A 14,321-nucleotide genomic window follows, 5' to 3' on the forward strand; every position below is an offset into this window, starting at 1 on the left:
CCGTCTCTTTTACGTGTCATGATGATAAGGGCGACTAAAGAACCACAGCTATTCGAGAATGACAGTCTTACTTGAGGACCCCTGAGTTCATGTCTATAGTTTGTCATCCTCGCTGGTACTAAATTGGGTTGAGAGATGTCTCTCCGTAATTTAGAAACAGCAAAAGGAAAGTGGTTTTGTTGTTACGTAAGGTTTTTAGCGTTATTTTTTTTTTTTTACCAAAGTAACAACATTGAGCATATACACTCCACCTTGTCCATACAATCATTTTTGCCTCTATTCAGCCCGCGTATTTTTATATGTATAAACTTGCTGACAAAATGCCCAGAAAATTTGAGAGAAAATATTCACTCGGTAACCCGGAACTCATTTCACGCCATAATTGTAATTGCTTTTACACGTCACAAGTGTCCTGAAAAATGCCGAAAGTGTTCGGGACCGACGTCAGCCCGTCAACAGAACGTTATGTCATTATGTTCTTAAAGACTAAACCAGTGACCTCAGAGAAGAGAGGATTTCAGATCCGCTGCTTCGGCTGACATTCCATTTTCACTAAATCGTCACTGCTAAGAAATCATTCTTTGTCTCGACTAAGCCAGGATGCATTCCACTCCGATTGACTTTAGGTCTGGTCCTCTCGGTAAGCCTGAAGAATTTCGTGTTTTCTTTCACCTTTGGGTCATCTTGTAGGTAAATGTGATTGTAATAACCACAATATTCTCTTAATTTCTCGAATTTTTCACACTTTGTTTGTGGTTTTTGCCGCGAGTGAGGTTCCGATACAAAGGCAAAAAACAATACCCTTTTGAATTATGTGCTATGTACTTTTTGCCAACAAACAGAACACGTGGTTTTTGTTTTTATCTTAAATTTTATTGTAACACGTTACTTTTCACAACTTTCAACATGTTTATACATTATATCATTTTATTGTATCGTATTTTATTGTGTTATATTCAACCGAACAGAGTTGGGTATGGTGGTTGAATATATAGGAGCCGTTCAATCGGTTTCACACGATTACTACTACTACTACTACTGCACCTTCCCTATTTGACAGCTGTCAAATGTTGTCTAAATCATTCATAGTGAACCATTCGTTGCTGGTGTCCGGTATTCGTTTTGTATTAACGATTAACTTTTGTATCACATCGAAATTGCTCTAATTGGCGATGTAATGAAAAAGAAGAATGGAAAATTAGAAAAGTAAGTGAAAAAGCCATTTAGACTAAGCCCTATTGGCTCACCCAGAGGACCCTTCCTAAACTGCCGTCTCTAATCTTTTCATTCATTTTCTAATATTAATATTCGAGTTCAGTTCACGTATGAGAAAGAGCCGTCGGTTAGCCCACGTGGAGCCAGTTCTTCAGCATATTCAGCCATTTTAAACTTGACGCAAATGGAAAGCAGGTAAAATGTAGTGGACAGAAAAAAGTGGTCAGGTTTTGTGTTAAACCATTATCATATTTTTAACTTGTTTTTATTTGGGGTAAAATTCTAAGCCGGCTGTCCGCGGTGAGCCAGACTGTGGCCATTAACGTTTTCCTATGTTATTTTACTTGCTTTACAAGAATTTAAAGTCATATTTTGTCGGCCGGTTGTAACTGTGATTGACCTTTGGAGACTACACGACTTGAATTACCTAACGCAGGGTAGGTCTAAGCCGGCATTCCGCGGCAAGCCCCCTTCCCCCACCTCCATAGCTAATACGGCAAAATTGAAACCAGTAAACACCTCTAGGGTACGTTATGTTGGTATTTTTAGGGTGTTTCCTGGTTACAATTTTTGCCGTATTAGCTATGGAGGGGTGGGGGCTTGCCGCGAATGCTGGCTTAGACCTACCCCCGCGTTAGGCAATTCAAGTCGCGTAGTCTTCAAAGGTCAATGACAGCTTAGTTACAGCCGGCCGACAAAATATTACTTTAAATTGTTGTAAAGGAAGTAAAATAACATAGAAAAACGTCAATTGCCATAATCTAGCTCACCGCGGACAGCCGGCTTAGAATTACCTTAATTTGTTCTTTGAGTATTTCTGACGTTCGTTTTTCATTAGCAAATGACCTGATTTAACAGACTTAACCAACCCTAACCTACTGTAGGGTAAGAGGTCCTTACCCTGTGCCGGGTAAAATCTATCGCAAATTTATTGTTACCGAGATAGACCTAGGCTCATTAACCTTCTTTTCAATGTTCATAGGCCTAGGCTACACATAGGGCTGATACAAAATACAGAATAATACGGTATTGGTACAATTTTGTTAAATATACGGAGAAATCATCGGAAGTGACCACGCAGGATTTGGCCAACCCTAGGCCTAGGCTAAGCTAATCCAGTACCATTTGCTGTTATTTTGTATCCAATTTCATTATGAATTGTCGAACTGTAATTAGGCTGTTTACCACCATAAGTTGTTAACTGGTGAAGATAATCACTTATTAGATGAATTTGATGTCTCTGTTCATCACTTGGAAAGTTGAATACAAATTTACAATAAGCATTGCCATCGGTTTTTAAAAGCGCTAAATTAGCTTCAGAAAATTGCCAAAAAATAGCATTATAACATCATAATAATCATTATCGCATTCAGTTTATATAGAGTTTCGTTCATTTTTTTAATGATTGCTTTTTGATAGAGAAAACTTTATGATTTGAATGAAGCTGTTTTCTAAAGAGTGCCAACTTAGCTTCAGAAAATTGCCAAAAAATTGTGCTATTTCATATTTTGCAACACTTAACAGTAATAATTATTATTGCCGAATTCAATTTATATACTGTAGACCTTTCTTTACCTTTCCAATGATTGCTTGTTAATAGAGACATCTATATGAACTGAATGTAGCTGATGCAGCCATAATTTTCGATACTGCATGCTTAAAAGAGGGTCGCGTAACTAAAAAAATATTATCCTTTTTTTTTTTTGGTACTACAGCTGAGCTATGCACCACTAAAATTAACTAACGCCATTAACACACATGATTTGTGTTAGAAATATCATAATCTTAACAATAAACAATCAATATTAAGTATATTGATGTACATATTTTCTTATCTGTAACTGCAGAAAGCTTAATTTGTTTTAGACTGAGCTCTGAGCGACATTCATGGTTCATTTTTAGTTTTATCATTTTTAATATATTGCATTCGTATCAGTGAAAGTTTCTTCAGTTCCTTAAACCTACTTCCAACTGTAACGAACATAAAATACAAAATGTAGAAAAATTGAAAGTAACCTAAGGTCAAAGATTTCAAACGTTATAATTATAACTAGCTAAAATGAATCACATTTAAACAACATTGATAAATAATATTCAGGACCAGCGCTGCAAAGTTGAATCACGATTTTAGCTAAATAGCGACAAAAAAAACTCATTCCATGCAATATCGACATAAAATGTCATTTCCTCGCATTATTTGCTTTCCCATTCCTTACTGTTAAAAAAATCGATAGGCTTAACATCAGAAATATAAAAACTTTAAAACTGAGGCCATGTAAATGACAAATTTTCATGCCAGGAAAATGTATAGACTATACAAAAATGCCAAACTTAGTGCAAAAAAAGCTGAAATGGCAACCCTGATTTATAATTTGTCATTATCTTTCGAACACATTCTGAGCTCACTATCCCTTATATGTATAATTTGTTTATATTACTTTGTAATAGAATTTTATATTCTAGACTGCTTTTTTTCCATCATCCTTGTAGTATTATTCCTTCATCCTTGTATTATTCTAAAGTCTAGACAGTGAGGTGTTTTGTCCTTTATCGGCATTTTTTTTGAAGAAAAGTTTTAGTTTTATGTCAAGAACTTTAATGTCTCCATATTTATATTCCACTTTCTCTTAGCAATACAAATCTATTTAGACATAAATGAAAGTTCTGTTGTGTATTCTCTCTCTCCTTGCATTTTGCATAGCTCGCGTTCATTGCTTTTGCACATCATTGATTTTTATGATTACTGTCCAGCTAATGTTTCCGTGAAATATAGGCTTAGCCTTCAAGATGAATACCATCTTGAGAAAAATGACAAGCTCAGTTTAATGTTACTGTGATGTACTTGCAGAGCAGTTTTGGATTAAGCTGAGAGTTGGAACTCCCTGATATCAGCATATTACTGATCTCTTTGTCAAGAAACTCCATTGAAATTTGTAGGATTTCAAATACGCCCACCACTTAGCAGTGAACGCAAAACTTGCCATAATACTTCATCAAATTTCAAATCAGCTTAACGGTTTATGAATAAGTACGTGTTGCATATCCTAGATACTCGATATTTAGAATAACTCATGTAGGCTACTCGATGATTATTCAAGTTGTAAAGTGTGTTTCATGGAGGTGTCACTTACTGTTTATAATGCTAGGCCTATGCTTCCAGACAAAAATTCCAACACATACCATTGTTTAGAAGTACTGTTTTGTTTTCCTATCACCATCATCATCATAATCTTTTTATATCCTTTGGAGTTGCTTTTTTCAGCTATTATTTGGTTCATCCGAAGGCCTTATTTATATTCAGTTACACTTATGGTTTTTAAACAGATGTCTGCAGTTTTTTGTCTAATGTTTCACTCCTTTTTAGACCCGTTTTCAATACCCTGAGTTCCACGTTTTCAAAGAACATTTTTTCCATATCTTTGCTGCATTTTGGTTCCACTGATTTATATTTATTCATTTCGTCGGTATCTTTCTTCAAGAAACCATAGGCTATTTTGCTTCTACTCATTATCGCGATGTAATTCAAAAGAAAATATTTATATTTAATTCTTAATTTGATAGGTATACAGTGGATGCTAATAGATAGAGTAGTGACCAATCGTATTGAGATGTATTTGCAGTTAAGCCTCTAACTTCATTGGTAACTAATTTGGCAGGGAACTAGGCCTGTAGAATATATCTCAGTAGTATATAATTTTGTAATTAAATAGATATATACCATTATTTTCAACATGTTCATATTTGATTACTTATTTATTACGGCTACATTCATTAGGTGAAATTTCTTATTTTATCGTAAGTAATTTTTGAGGTTTCATAATTTTGTCTGTAATAAGTTCATCAAATAGTGATAAAAGTTAGCTTTTTATTATTATTTGCACATCTGTGTTATCGACTTTTACCGTAAAAATACCGATAATTTACTGTTTTCATACCAATTGATGTTAGTTCTGTTTTGTCTTAATTAATTAATTTCAATATTTTGTTATAAATATAAAAATTCCGTTTTGGGATAAAATCGGCGCCTCAAAGAATTTAGAGGACGTCACCCAACGCCCTTCCGGCACGAAAACCCTGAAAGTTAATTTCATCATGGTAATGAGTCTTTAATTATTCAACATTTGTGTGCCTATACTATCGAATTGTATTCTTTAGATATAAATAAATAATATGAGAATATATCAGTGATAACATCATTTCTGTTTTGGCTGAATTTCTCTTCCATATTTTCCTATAAAACATCTGAAGTTAATTTCATCAGTTGGTAACGAGTCTTTACTTATTCAATATTTGTGTGCCTATACTATCGAATTGTATTCTTTAGATATAGATAAATAATATGAGAATATATCAGTGATAATATAATTTCTGTTTTGGCTGAATTTCGCTTCAATATTTCCCTATAAAACATCTAAAACTTGGAAACATCACAGCCACGTATGACATTGATGACGTCACTCAACTGCGGTCATGAAAACCCGAAACTTAAGACGACAAATGTAAACAAACACAGAAGTGATTAAGACAATTGACTGCGTCACTTTGGCCCACGACGAACTTAAGACCGCCGAAAAAAAAGGTATAAAACTGAGATATTATGGTCATTTTAACGCGTAGAGATCCTTAATAACTGTGATACATCGACGCCAATAAAGATATTAAGCTAAAATTAGGCGAGACTTAGATAAAACTGGGACGGGTCACTTACCTTTTTGGTGGGGCTCCGGGTCCCCCGGCCAGGTCAGGGCACGGTGCCCTGAGTTGGGTATGATCATTGTTATAAGCATTTTAGGGATGTGTATACTTAAGAGTCACAGTTGCAGGAGGTATTAGGGTGACTTTGGGTGTTTTGGGTTGCGATGATGGGTTGGAGTGTATTTTCGTTTGAATTTATACTAGATTGTGGCAATTGGCGTTTTTCTATGTTATTTTACTTAATTACAAGAATTTAAAGTCATATTTTGTCGGGCGGTCGTAACTAGACTATAATTGACCTTTGGAGACTGCACGACTCGAATCACCGAACGCAGGGTAGGTCTAAGCCGGCGTTCCGCGCCGAGCCCTCCCCCCCCCACCTCCATAGCTAGTACGGCAAAATTGTAACCAGGAAACACCTCTAGGGTACGTTATGTTGGTATTTTTAGGGGTGTTTCCTGGTTACAATTTTGCTGTATTAGCTTATGGAGGGGGGGGGGGATTGCCGCGGAATGCTGGCTTAGACCTACCTGCCTCAGGCAATTCAAGCCGCGTAGTCTTCAAAGGTCAGTGACAGCTTAGTTACAGCCGGCCGACAAAATGTTACTTTAAATTCTTTTAAAGCAAGTAAAATAACATAGGAAAACGCCAATTGCCATAGTCTAGCTCCACAGCGGACAGCCGGCTCAGAATTACCTTACCAAGCAGTTACATAGCTGTTAGTTCACATACTCGGCAGCTTGAATTAAAATTTCGCCGGTAACAATTCACACGTCTGTGTAGGTGACCAATTCCGCCCGCTAGAGTGAATATTAGGAACGACTTTAGCAGATAACTTCAGTCTGTTCCTGCAGTGCTTGGGTGAACGCCGTGTATGGCGGCAGCTGCATTAATTATTTTCCGGATACAATATCTGGATTTTGGTGGTGTACGAGTCCACTGGAACGCGTATTAGTAACCTTCGTGAAATCTCAGGATGAGTTTTTTCCATGTTTTGTCATTATTAAGCTGATTCATCAACAGAATTTCGTCTCAAAGTCTTTTGTTTGCATCTAAGTTTGCGAGCCGCTGGTAATAATTCTGCCCTAAAAGTAATCCTCCTGTGTGTTACGCCATTCCTTTAGGCTGAAACTTTTGCTTTATGTTTTGTTTACCGGGTCTAGATTACTTGCAAGCCTTTGGTATAATTTTGCCTTAAAATTAATTTCCAAATGGCGTTTTCTGGTCATAGGCACTTGCAAGCCGTCAATGTAATTGCTTTAAAAGTATGCAATTCTTGAATGTTTTGTCACTCTTTTAGGCTAATCCAGGCAAAACTTTTTTGCCTAGGCTACTTGCGAGCAGCTGATGTAGTTTTGCCCTAAAAGTAATTCTTGCATCTTGTGCCATTCCTCTATCCAAATTGTACATCAATGGGGTTCACAGGGTGTAGACTGTTCGCAAGCCATCATTGTGTAATTGCCTTTAAAAGTAATTCTTGAATGTTTCGTCATTCCATTAGGCCTAAGATTTGCACTTTATGTTTACTGAACGTAGTATACTTGCTAGATGTCGGTAAATAATACAGGCAGTCCCTGGTTAACGGCAATCCGGTTTTATGGCGCTTGTCTGTACACCCAGGGCAAGTCCGAGCACCTATCATGCTTTGCTAGCCATCGGAGCACTTCCTTCTCTGCAAAGTTCCCACTAAGTAGGAGGCGACCCATGGCTATACCACCAGGCCACTACAAGTTAAGATGAGCACCTCCCAGAGGCAGTATCCTAGTAGCTCTCTTAACTGATAGGTAACGACAAGCATTGGTTTTCAATGTTTTTTCTGTTTTCAGATTTGCTACATACTTGATGTAGAATATGTCCACGTATCCCACCTCCTATCAGTGTGGGAATCAGCTATGTAATTACTTGGTAAGTTACTTATATAAAAATGACATTTGTATAATAAAAGTTTTATATACACTTACCAAGTAATTACATGATCGGAGCCCACCCTCCTCCCTGCTGATGGACATAAGGCATTAACGGATTGAAGTTATCTGCTAAAGTCGTTCTTAATATTCCTGCTAGTGGGCAGAACTGGTCACCTATACAGACATGTGAAGCGTTACCTGCTAAGTTTTGAATTCAGGCCGCCATGTAAGTGAACTAATAGCTATGATATGTAATTACTTGTTAAGTACATATAAAATTTTATTTTATTATAAAAATGTCATTTTATAGCAAAACCACACATTCACGTATATATATAACAATGTATTGGAGTTTCTTTTATATCGGTGCACATAGGAGCCAGGTTTTTCTAAAATTCCTGTAGCAAGGCTACTACAGAACCAGACTCTGGCACAGGTTCCCCATATATAATTTTCTGACAAAATGGGATGTGTAATTAAGCATTTCCAGAAATAATTGGCTGAGAGGTGATGAGTGCCCCAGCTACTGTGGTCTTAGGGTGTACGTCTTTTGACCAACTTGCTTAATGTATTAAATTTTCACTTTAGGAAATGTTTTTTTACCATTGACTGTGAAAGATACTGTGATTATAGTAACTCCAGAAATGTTTCTGTGTAGAGATTTGCAATGACTTAACAATGTTTTAAGGTAATTTTCTGAAAATGTTTGGTTTATTTTAATTGTGGACTGTAGAAGGTTCAAGATTTTCACAGCCTGTACAGTAATTCAGTGGCAGAGGTTTCGTAATGGGAAATAAAATTTAAGTCTGTTAAATCCTAGTCTAGCACAAAGTATGCTGTACTATATTTGCAGGATAAGGACTGTGCTCTTTCTACTACTGAGTGGATAATTTTGTAGTTTAGATGAAGTCTTTGGTAGGTAGAAGGAATCATATCACAAATGGGAAATGTTTTGAGAATGCAAGTTGACATTAGAGTTCTATGGTTGATGATTTGTCACGGTAATGAATGTCTGTATATAGTAACAAATAGCTGAAGGTAGCCTAAGTACTGTATTATTGTAAGTTTGTTTACTTGTATTTCTGTAATTATAGATGCATGGACTGTATTTATTCAGTGTTTTTCCTATAACTTTCTTATCTCGACCATCTTTTTCCTTCCAGCAAGAGAACCAAGCAGGCTTCCTTATGTGAATAATGTACCTTCAAGATAATGGAAATTCAACTCCAATAATACAGTTGGTAATTAATGTAAGTACCACTTTTAAATTTTGTCTACTTAATCTGTATAAGATGGAGGGTTGTATAATTCCTCAGAACAGGCTGAAAGTTTTCTTATGAAAAAATTGCTTTTTTCCCCAGATATACAAACTTTTGTCTTATATCTGAAGATTTGCTCCTAATCACCTGCACACTCAGCCGGGTGAGGGGAAAGGAGTCATCTTTAGGGATATCCCCCGCTCACCTCACACACTTGTAACTCTTATTTCTTAACAAATTTTAAAAACAGAATGAGACTCTCGCATGAGGAAAAATACCCCCTTATAAGACAAAGGGTTGTACTATACTACATTTAGGAAAAATGTAATTTGAGAAAAATTGCATTTTTTAAAAAGTGCATTGTATCTGTTGTGTTCATGTGGTGCCTGTATATTTCTTGTGATTTTTAACAACTCTTTCCTAATGCCAAAACGAAGGATATTACCTTGTTATTTCCTACTGCCAAAACGAAGGATATTACCTTGTTTATTTACAATACATTTCACACAGTGTTGCATGAAGCACCTTCTGTTTTCTCTTAGTTGTTTGAAGATATGGATACTTCTGATCAGCATTTCCCCCAGTGGTGTATGGTTTGCTTGTGCTTCAAGGAAAAAAAATGGTTCCATTTTATAATTACAGTATTTGGATATTTTTGGTCTCGGAAGCAGCACAGATTACAATAAATCTAGTATTCGGCAGTGGAAATTATCCATCGTGTTGATCTGTTTATATTTTTAGGCTCGGAGATGTGCTATTGTGTAAATGTTTAGACTACAAAAGTTGTATGTTTTCAGGTGGTGACGAGCAACGATGATGGACTTACTAGAAGGACTTTGAAGCTGAACGTTTCCCTACATTACCGAAAGGATTTTGTGATCTTCAGGTATGGTTCACGAGACATTTTGATCTTATTATTCAACACACTAGCCTGGATGAAATTTGGAGGCTAGTGAAAAAATGCCAGAGTATAGTTGGATTATTTCTCAGATGCACTGTATTGCTGAATATTTACTTATATTTTTACTATGAATAAGTTTTCATTTAAATTACGTAGATGTTACTTTGGGAGGAGTCAAGTATTAGATACTTGTGAACTATTTGTTGCTATGCATAACACAAGTGATTCTTGAAGATTCTGATGATATGAAAGACTAAGGATTGAGTGAATTGTTTGTCTGGAAATAACTAAAAAATTAAGGAGTCAGAGTAATCCTCCTGAATAGTGTTTGTAAAAAATTCAGTCTTGGAATCATTTTTCTCATAACAGTTTCCAGAGACTCTAAGTGAATTTCTGGATTGCTCCCAATTCCACAAGAATGGGAGGAAAGGGCTAACCTTTAATTGTGAAATTTGTAAATCTCAGATCTGTGAAAAAAGGAAGAATTTGTGAGCCACATAAAAAAAAACCTAATTTGGTTAATGTTTTGTCTGTTAAACACTGGTGTAGTTTTAAGGCAGCTTTCAAAGTTCACCGTGTGTTTGTGTGTGCATGGGAAGGAGACAGTGATCCAAACATGGAACCTGACGCCTCAGAATCGGCTGTTAAAATTGAAGGATTCCTCAAAGAAGAGCCTTACGAAGATTTCGTAAATGAAAGTCCGGAATATGCCGCTGAAGACCCATTATCTGAGGATACAAAATGTGGGACTGAATGGAAAGAGGAAGGAAACCAGGATGCTCAGTTGGAAACTGATGCAAAATGTGTCGTATTAGAACAAGGGGAAAACGAAGGTGCCCAGAATCCCAGGACGAGCCCAAACACCAAGCTGTTTAAATGTGAAGAATGTGGAAAGACGTACATCAGGAAAGATAGTTTGAGGTATCATATAAGGACTCACACTGGAGAGAAACCATTTACGTGCGAGGATTGTGGAAAGTCGTATCATCGTAAAGATAGCTACAGACAACACATGAAAGTCCATGCAGGACTGAGCTCTTATGTTTGTGAGAAGTGTGGACAGTCATTTCATCTGAGGGATACATATAGAGACCACCTGAAATCTCATCAGACAGCGAGGCCAGTTGCATTTAGTGGATGTGGCAAGACATTTTCCTCACAGCAAGAAAATGACTTGGGAGTTGACACCCTAGACAAACAATTTGTGTGTGAGATATGTGGCAGGCTGTTTACTTTGTCATGTACTCTTGAACTTCACTTAAGAACTCACACAGAGGACAAGTCGCTTGCGTGCAAAGAATGTGGGCAAATTTTTTATCAGAATGAGGATCTTCAAACACACATGAACATTCACTCGAGTGAAAAGCCATTTGTCTGTAAGGTATGTGGGAAAGTTTATAGGCGAAATAGCGATCTAAAAGTTCACATGCGAATTCACACTGGGCACAGACCATTTGTTTGTGAGAAATGTGGCAGGTCTTTCAGGCAGTCGTGCACTTTCAAGCATCACTTGAGAACTCACACTGGAGATAAACCGTTCACCTGTCAGGAGTGTGGGAAAAAATTTTATCAGAGTGGGGATCTTCAAAAGCACATGAGAGTTCACACTGGAGAAAAACCTTTTGTTTGCGATGTCTGTGGAAAGGCGTACAGGAAAAACAGGGATCTCAAGGTCCACACGAGAAATCACACTGGGGAGAAGCCTTTCAAGTGTAGCATATGTGACAGAACTTTTACTCGTGGTGAGATTCTCAAGAGTCACTTGAGAGTCCACACAGGTGAGAAACCATACAAGTGTGAGATTTGTGGAAAGTCATTTAGTCAAAGTGGGACTCTGAGAGAGCACACAATATTGCACACTGGAGAGCGGCCATACGTTTGTAAGGAATGTGGAAAGACTTTTAATCAAAGGGGAACTTATTATTGCCATAAAAAACTCCACTTGTGATGTAGACGATAATTGTGAATCGAAATATCTCGACAGGAGAATTTTCTTGATGGGGAGCAAATGTTAACTGATGTATTATGATCTGTTGTCCTGAGGTATTAACAAGATCAAAGGAAGATTTTCTTGAAGAACTGTTGAAAAAATTTACGTGTTGAAAGTGAATTTGATAAAGAACCTTGAAAAGATGTCATACTTAGAATGCTTTTGTGGATATATTTTAATAAGGATTTGATCAATTCTTACAGCATGATCTTTTGTCTATGAGGGAGTCAGTACTTTTAGGAATTTAAGAATTGTGATGATCTCATCCTATCGTAACGTTCAGTCACTTGCAAATAAAAAATTAGACTATGAATCACTGTCTTAAAGAAAGAATGCTGTGACTTATATTTTTAGACAGGGATCACCTGTGTTATATGGAGCTACTGACTTCCTGTTAGCAGGTTGGTTTACCTAAGAAGCAGTGTTGAGCAAACCTAATTATAACATCCAACTAATGAACTGTAAGTTTACTTCATCCCACATTAATACTGTTCAACAAACCCAGTTGTTGTTTCATCGGACAGGCTGCGAACCACTGCGTGAGTTGTGACTCTCAGCTGACAGACTTAGAAGTTACAGGTTGTTCAACCAAGCAAATGACATTTAGCAAAACAAGGTGTGACTTCCATTTGACACATGGTTCAGCCACTGCGTGCCATTAGGCAAATTAGACAGACTGGCAAAATTAGTAAACTAAATTTTGTTCTACACGTGACAAACTGGGAGCTACAGGCAGTCCCCGGTTATCGGCGGGGTTCCGTTTCTGAGGGTGCGATGATAACTGAAAATCGACGCTAACCGAAAATTGGCAATTTTCGGCGCTTTTTCGGTGATTTTTGGGGGTTATCAGCGCCGAAAAGCACCGATTTTCGGTTATCGGCACCTCTGTTAGGTATGTATCGGTGCCAATACCAAATTATCGGCGCCGATAAGCGAAAATCGGCAATTTTCGGCACTGAAAATTGCCGATTTTCATCGCTAGACAAGCCCCATAAAACCTGATCGCTGTTAACTGAGCCCGCCGTTAACCAGGGACTGCCTGTACTGCACCTCATTAGACAAACTAATAAAATGTAGCCAACCAGACTGGGAATTTTGTCTGGCAGATGGTGAACTTCTGCATGACATTAGATCTCTTGATCAGCCTGAATAACAACCTTCAGTAAAAAAAATTCTGACTCCCAACTGACAGATTGAGAGCTTGTGACTTCCATTAGACAGGTTTGTTTGTTGTATATTGAGGACAGACTTCCCATGAATATAGAATGTGTTTGAGACAAAACTGATTTTTTAAAACTCATTACTTCATGAAAGCCACCAGAAAAAAAACCTCCCATCAGGCTGTCTGTGCATCTGGGTTCCAAAGCACCTTCAGCTGTAGTGAAATTCATTCCTTGTGTTGTCTGACCCCACTGCTAGTGAGGAGGGGTTGGGAGGTAGTTACTTTTAGTAGTGATAGGTTGTACCTGGGTAAAAAAAATTTTTTGCTTATCAAAAATCATAATTGTTTTATTACAAACCCATCACTCTTTAGCTTGGAGGTCTCTTGCTAGTCCAAAAACTGTCAAATATTCTGTGGCCTCAGGAGCCTGCAAATATCTGGAGTGAAATAACAGGCAGTCCAGAGGCTCTGGACTAACAAGGGATCATGAAATGGACTGGGACATAGTTTGTAAGGTAGTGTGTTGTGCAGTTTTGGGCTAGCCTAATGCAACTAATGCTTCATTTACTCCATTAGCCTAGTGCAGAAGTGAATACCTCAGAATTCTGTTCTATGTGAGCATGATGCATTGCGATGGAGATGATTAAAAGAACCCCTCCTTCTGAGGAATCATTATAGGTTGGCCTGTAGCCACAAGAGACCAATAGCATTCATGTACTGGATGTCAAGGCTTTAGATAGAAATTAATATAACCGTTGGTCTTATTCAGGAAAGAATATTGATTATGGCATTTGCATCCATGTTCCTTTTCTAGTTACAAGTCTTAGTGATTAGATGTAAGGATCCTTGAAAGACCCTCTTTCAAAACATTTATTACATGTGACATAATTCACTTGAAGCACCTGAGTCTGTGCTGATCTATAACCTTTAATTGCTGGTACAGACAGCATCCTCGAACAGCAAAGAGAAAAGTAGGAAGTCCATGACAAGCCAGAAAGTGCCAGGGAGTGGATCAGTGTCCTTCCTGTTACATCAAATGCCAAAGACTCTCCTCTTTGATGGATAAGCCTCAGTGTAGTCTGCTTGCCTGGGTTGGCAGTGACTTCTGCAGCTTCTATGAAAAGCCTCTTCTGATTATTGACTACAGGCAGTCCTCGGTTATCGGCAGGGTTCCGTTCTGAGGGTGTGATGA

General features: G+C 37.5%; 1 protein-coding gene across 4 annotated transcripts; it reads left to right on the plus strand.

Moving 5' to 3' along the window:
- Positions 1 to 489: 489 nt before the first annotated feature.
- LOC136854473 (zinc finger protein 226-like) lies at positions 490 to 12,426 on the plus strand. 4 transcript variants are annotated; one of them, XM_067130776.1, is made up of 3 exons: positions 490 to 640; positions 8,981 to 9,067; positions 9,874 to 12,426. In XM_067130776.1, exon 3 carries the CDS (start codon positions 10,594 to 10,596, stop codon positions 11,923 to 11,925), a length of 1,332 nt encoding a protein of 443 aa, XP_066986877.1. In that variant the 5' UTR covers positions 490 to 640; positions 8,981 to 9,067; positions 9,874 to 10,593; the 3' UTR covers positions 11,926 to 12,426. The 4 variants fall into 4 exon arrangements, with proteins under 4 accessions (XP_066986877.1, XP_066986875.1, XP_066986876.1 ...); XM_067130774.1 differs by lacking the exon at positions 490 to 640 and adding an exon at positions 1,036 to 1,206; XM_067130775.1 differs by lacking the exon at positions 490 to 640 and adding an exon at positions 1,043 to 1,410.
- The last annotated feature ends 1,895 nt before the right edge of the window (positions 12,427 to 14,321 follow it).

This window comes from Macrobrachium rosenbergii, chromosome 29 (genome assembly GCF_040412425.1).
Source record: "Macrobrachium rosenbergii isolate ZJJX-2024 chromosome 29, ASM4041242v1, whole genome shotgun sequence".
In the NCBI taxonomy this organism is placed as follows: domain Eukaryota; kingdom Metazoa; phylum Arthropoda; class Malacostraca; order Decapoda; family Palaemonidae; genus Macrobrachium; species Macrobrachium rosenbergii.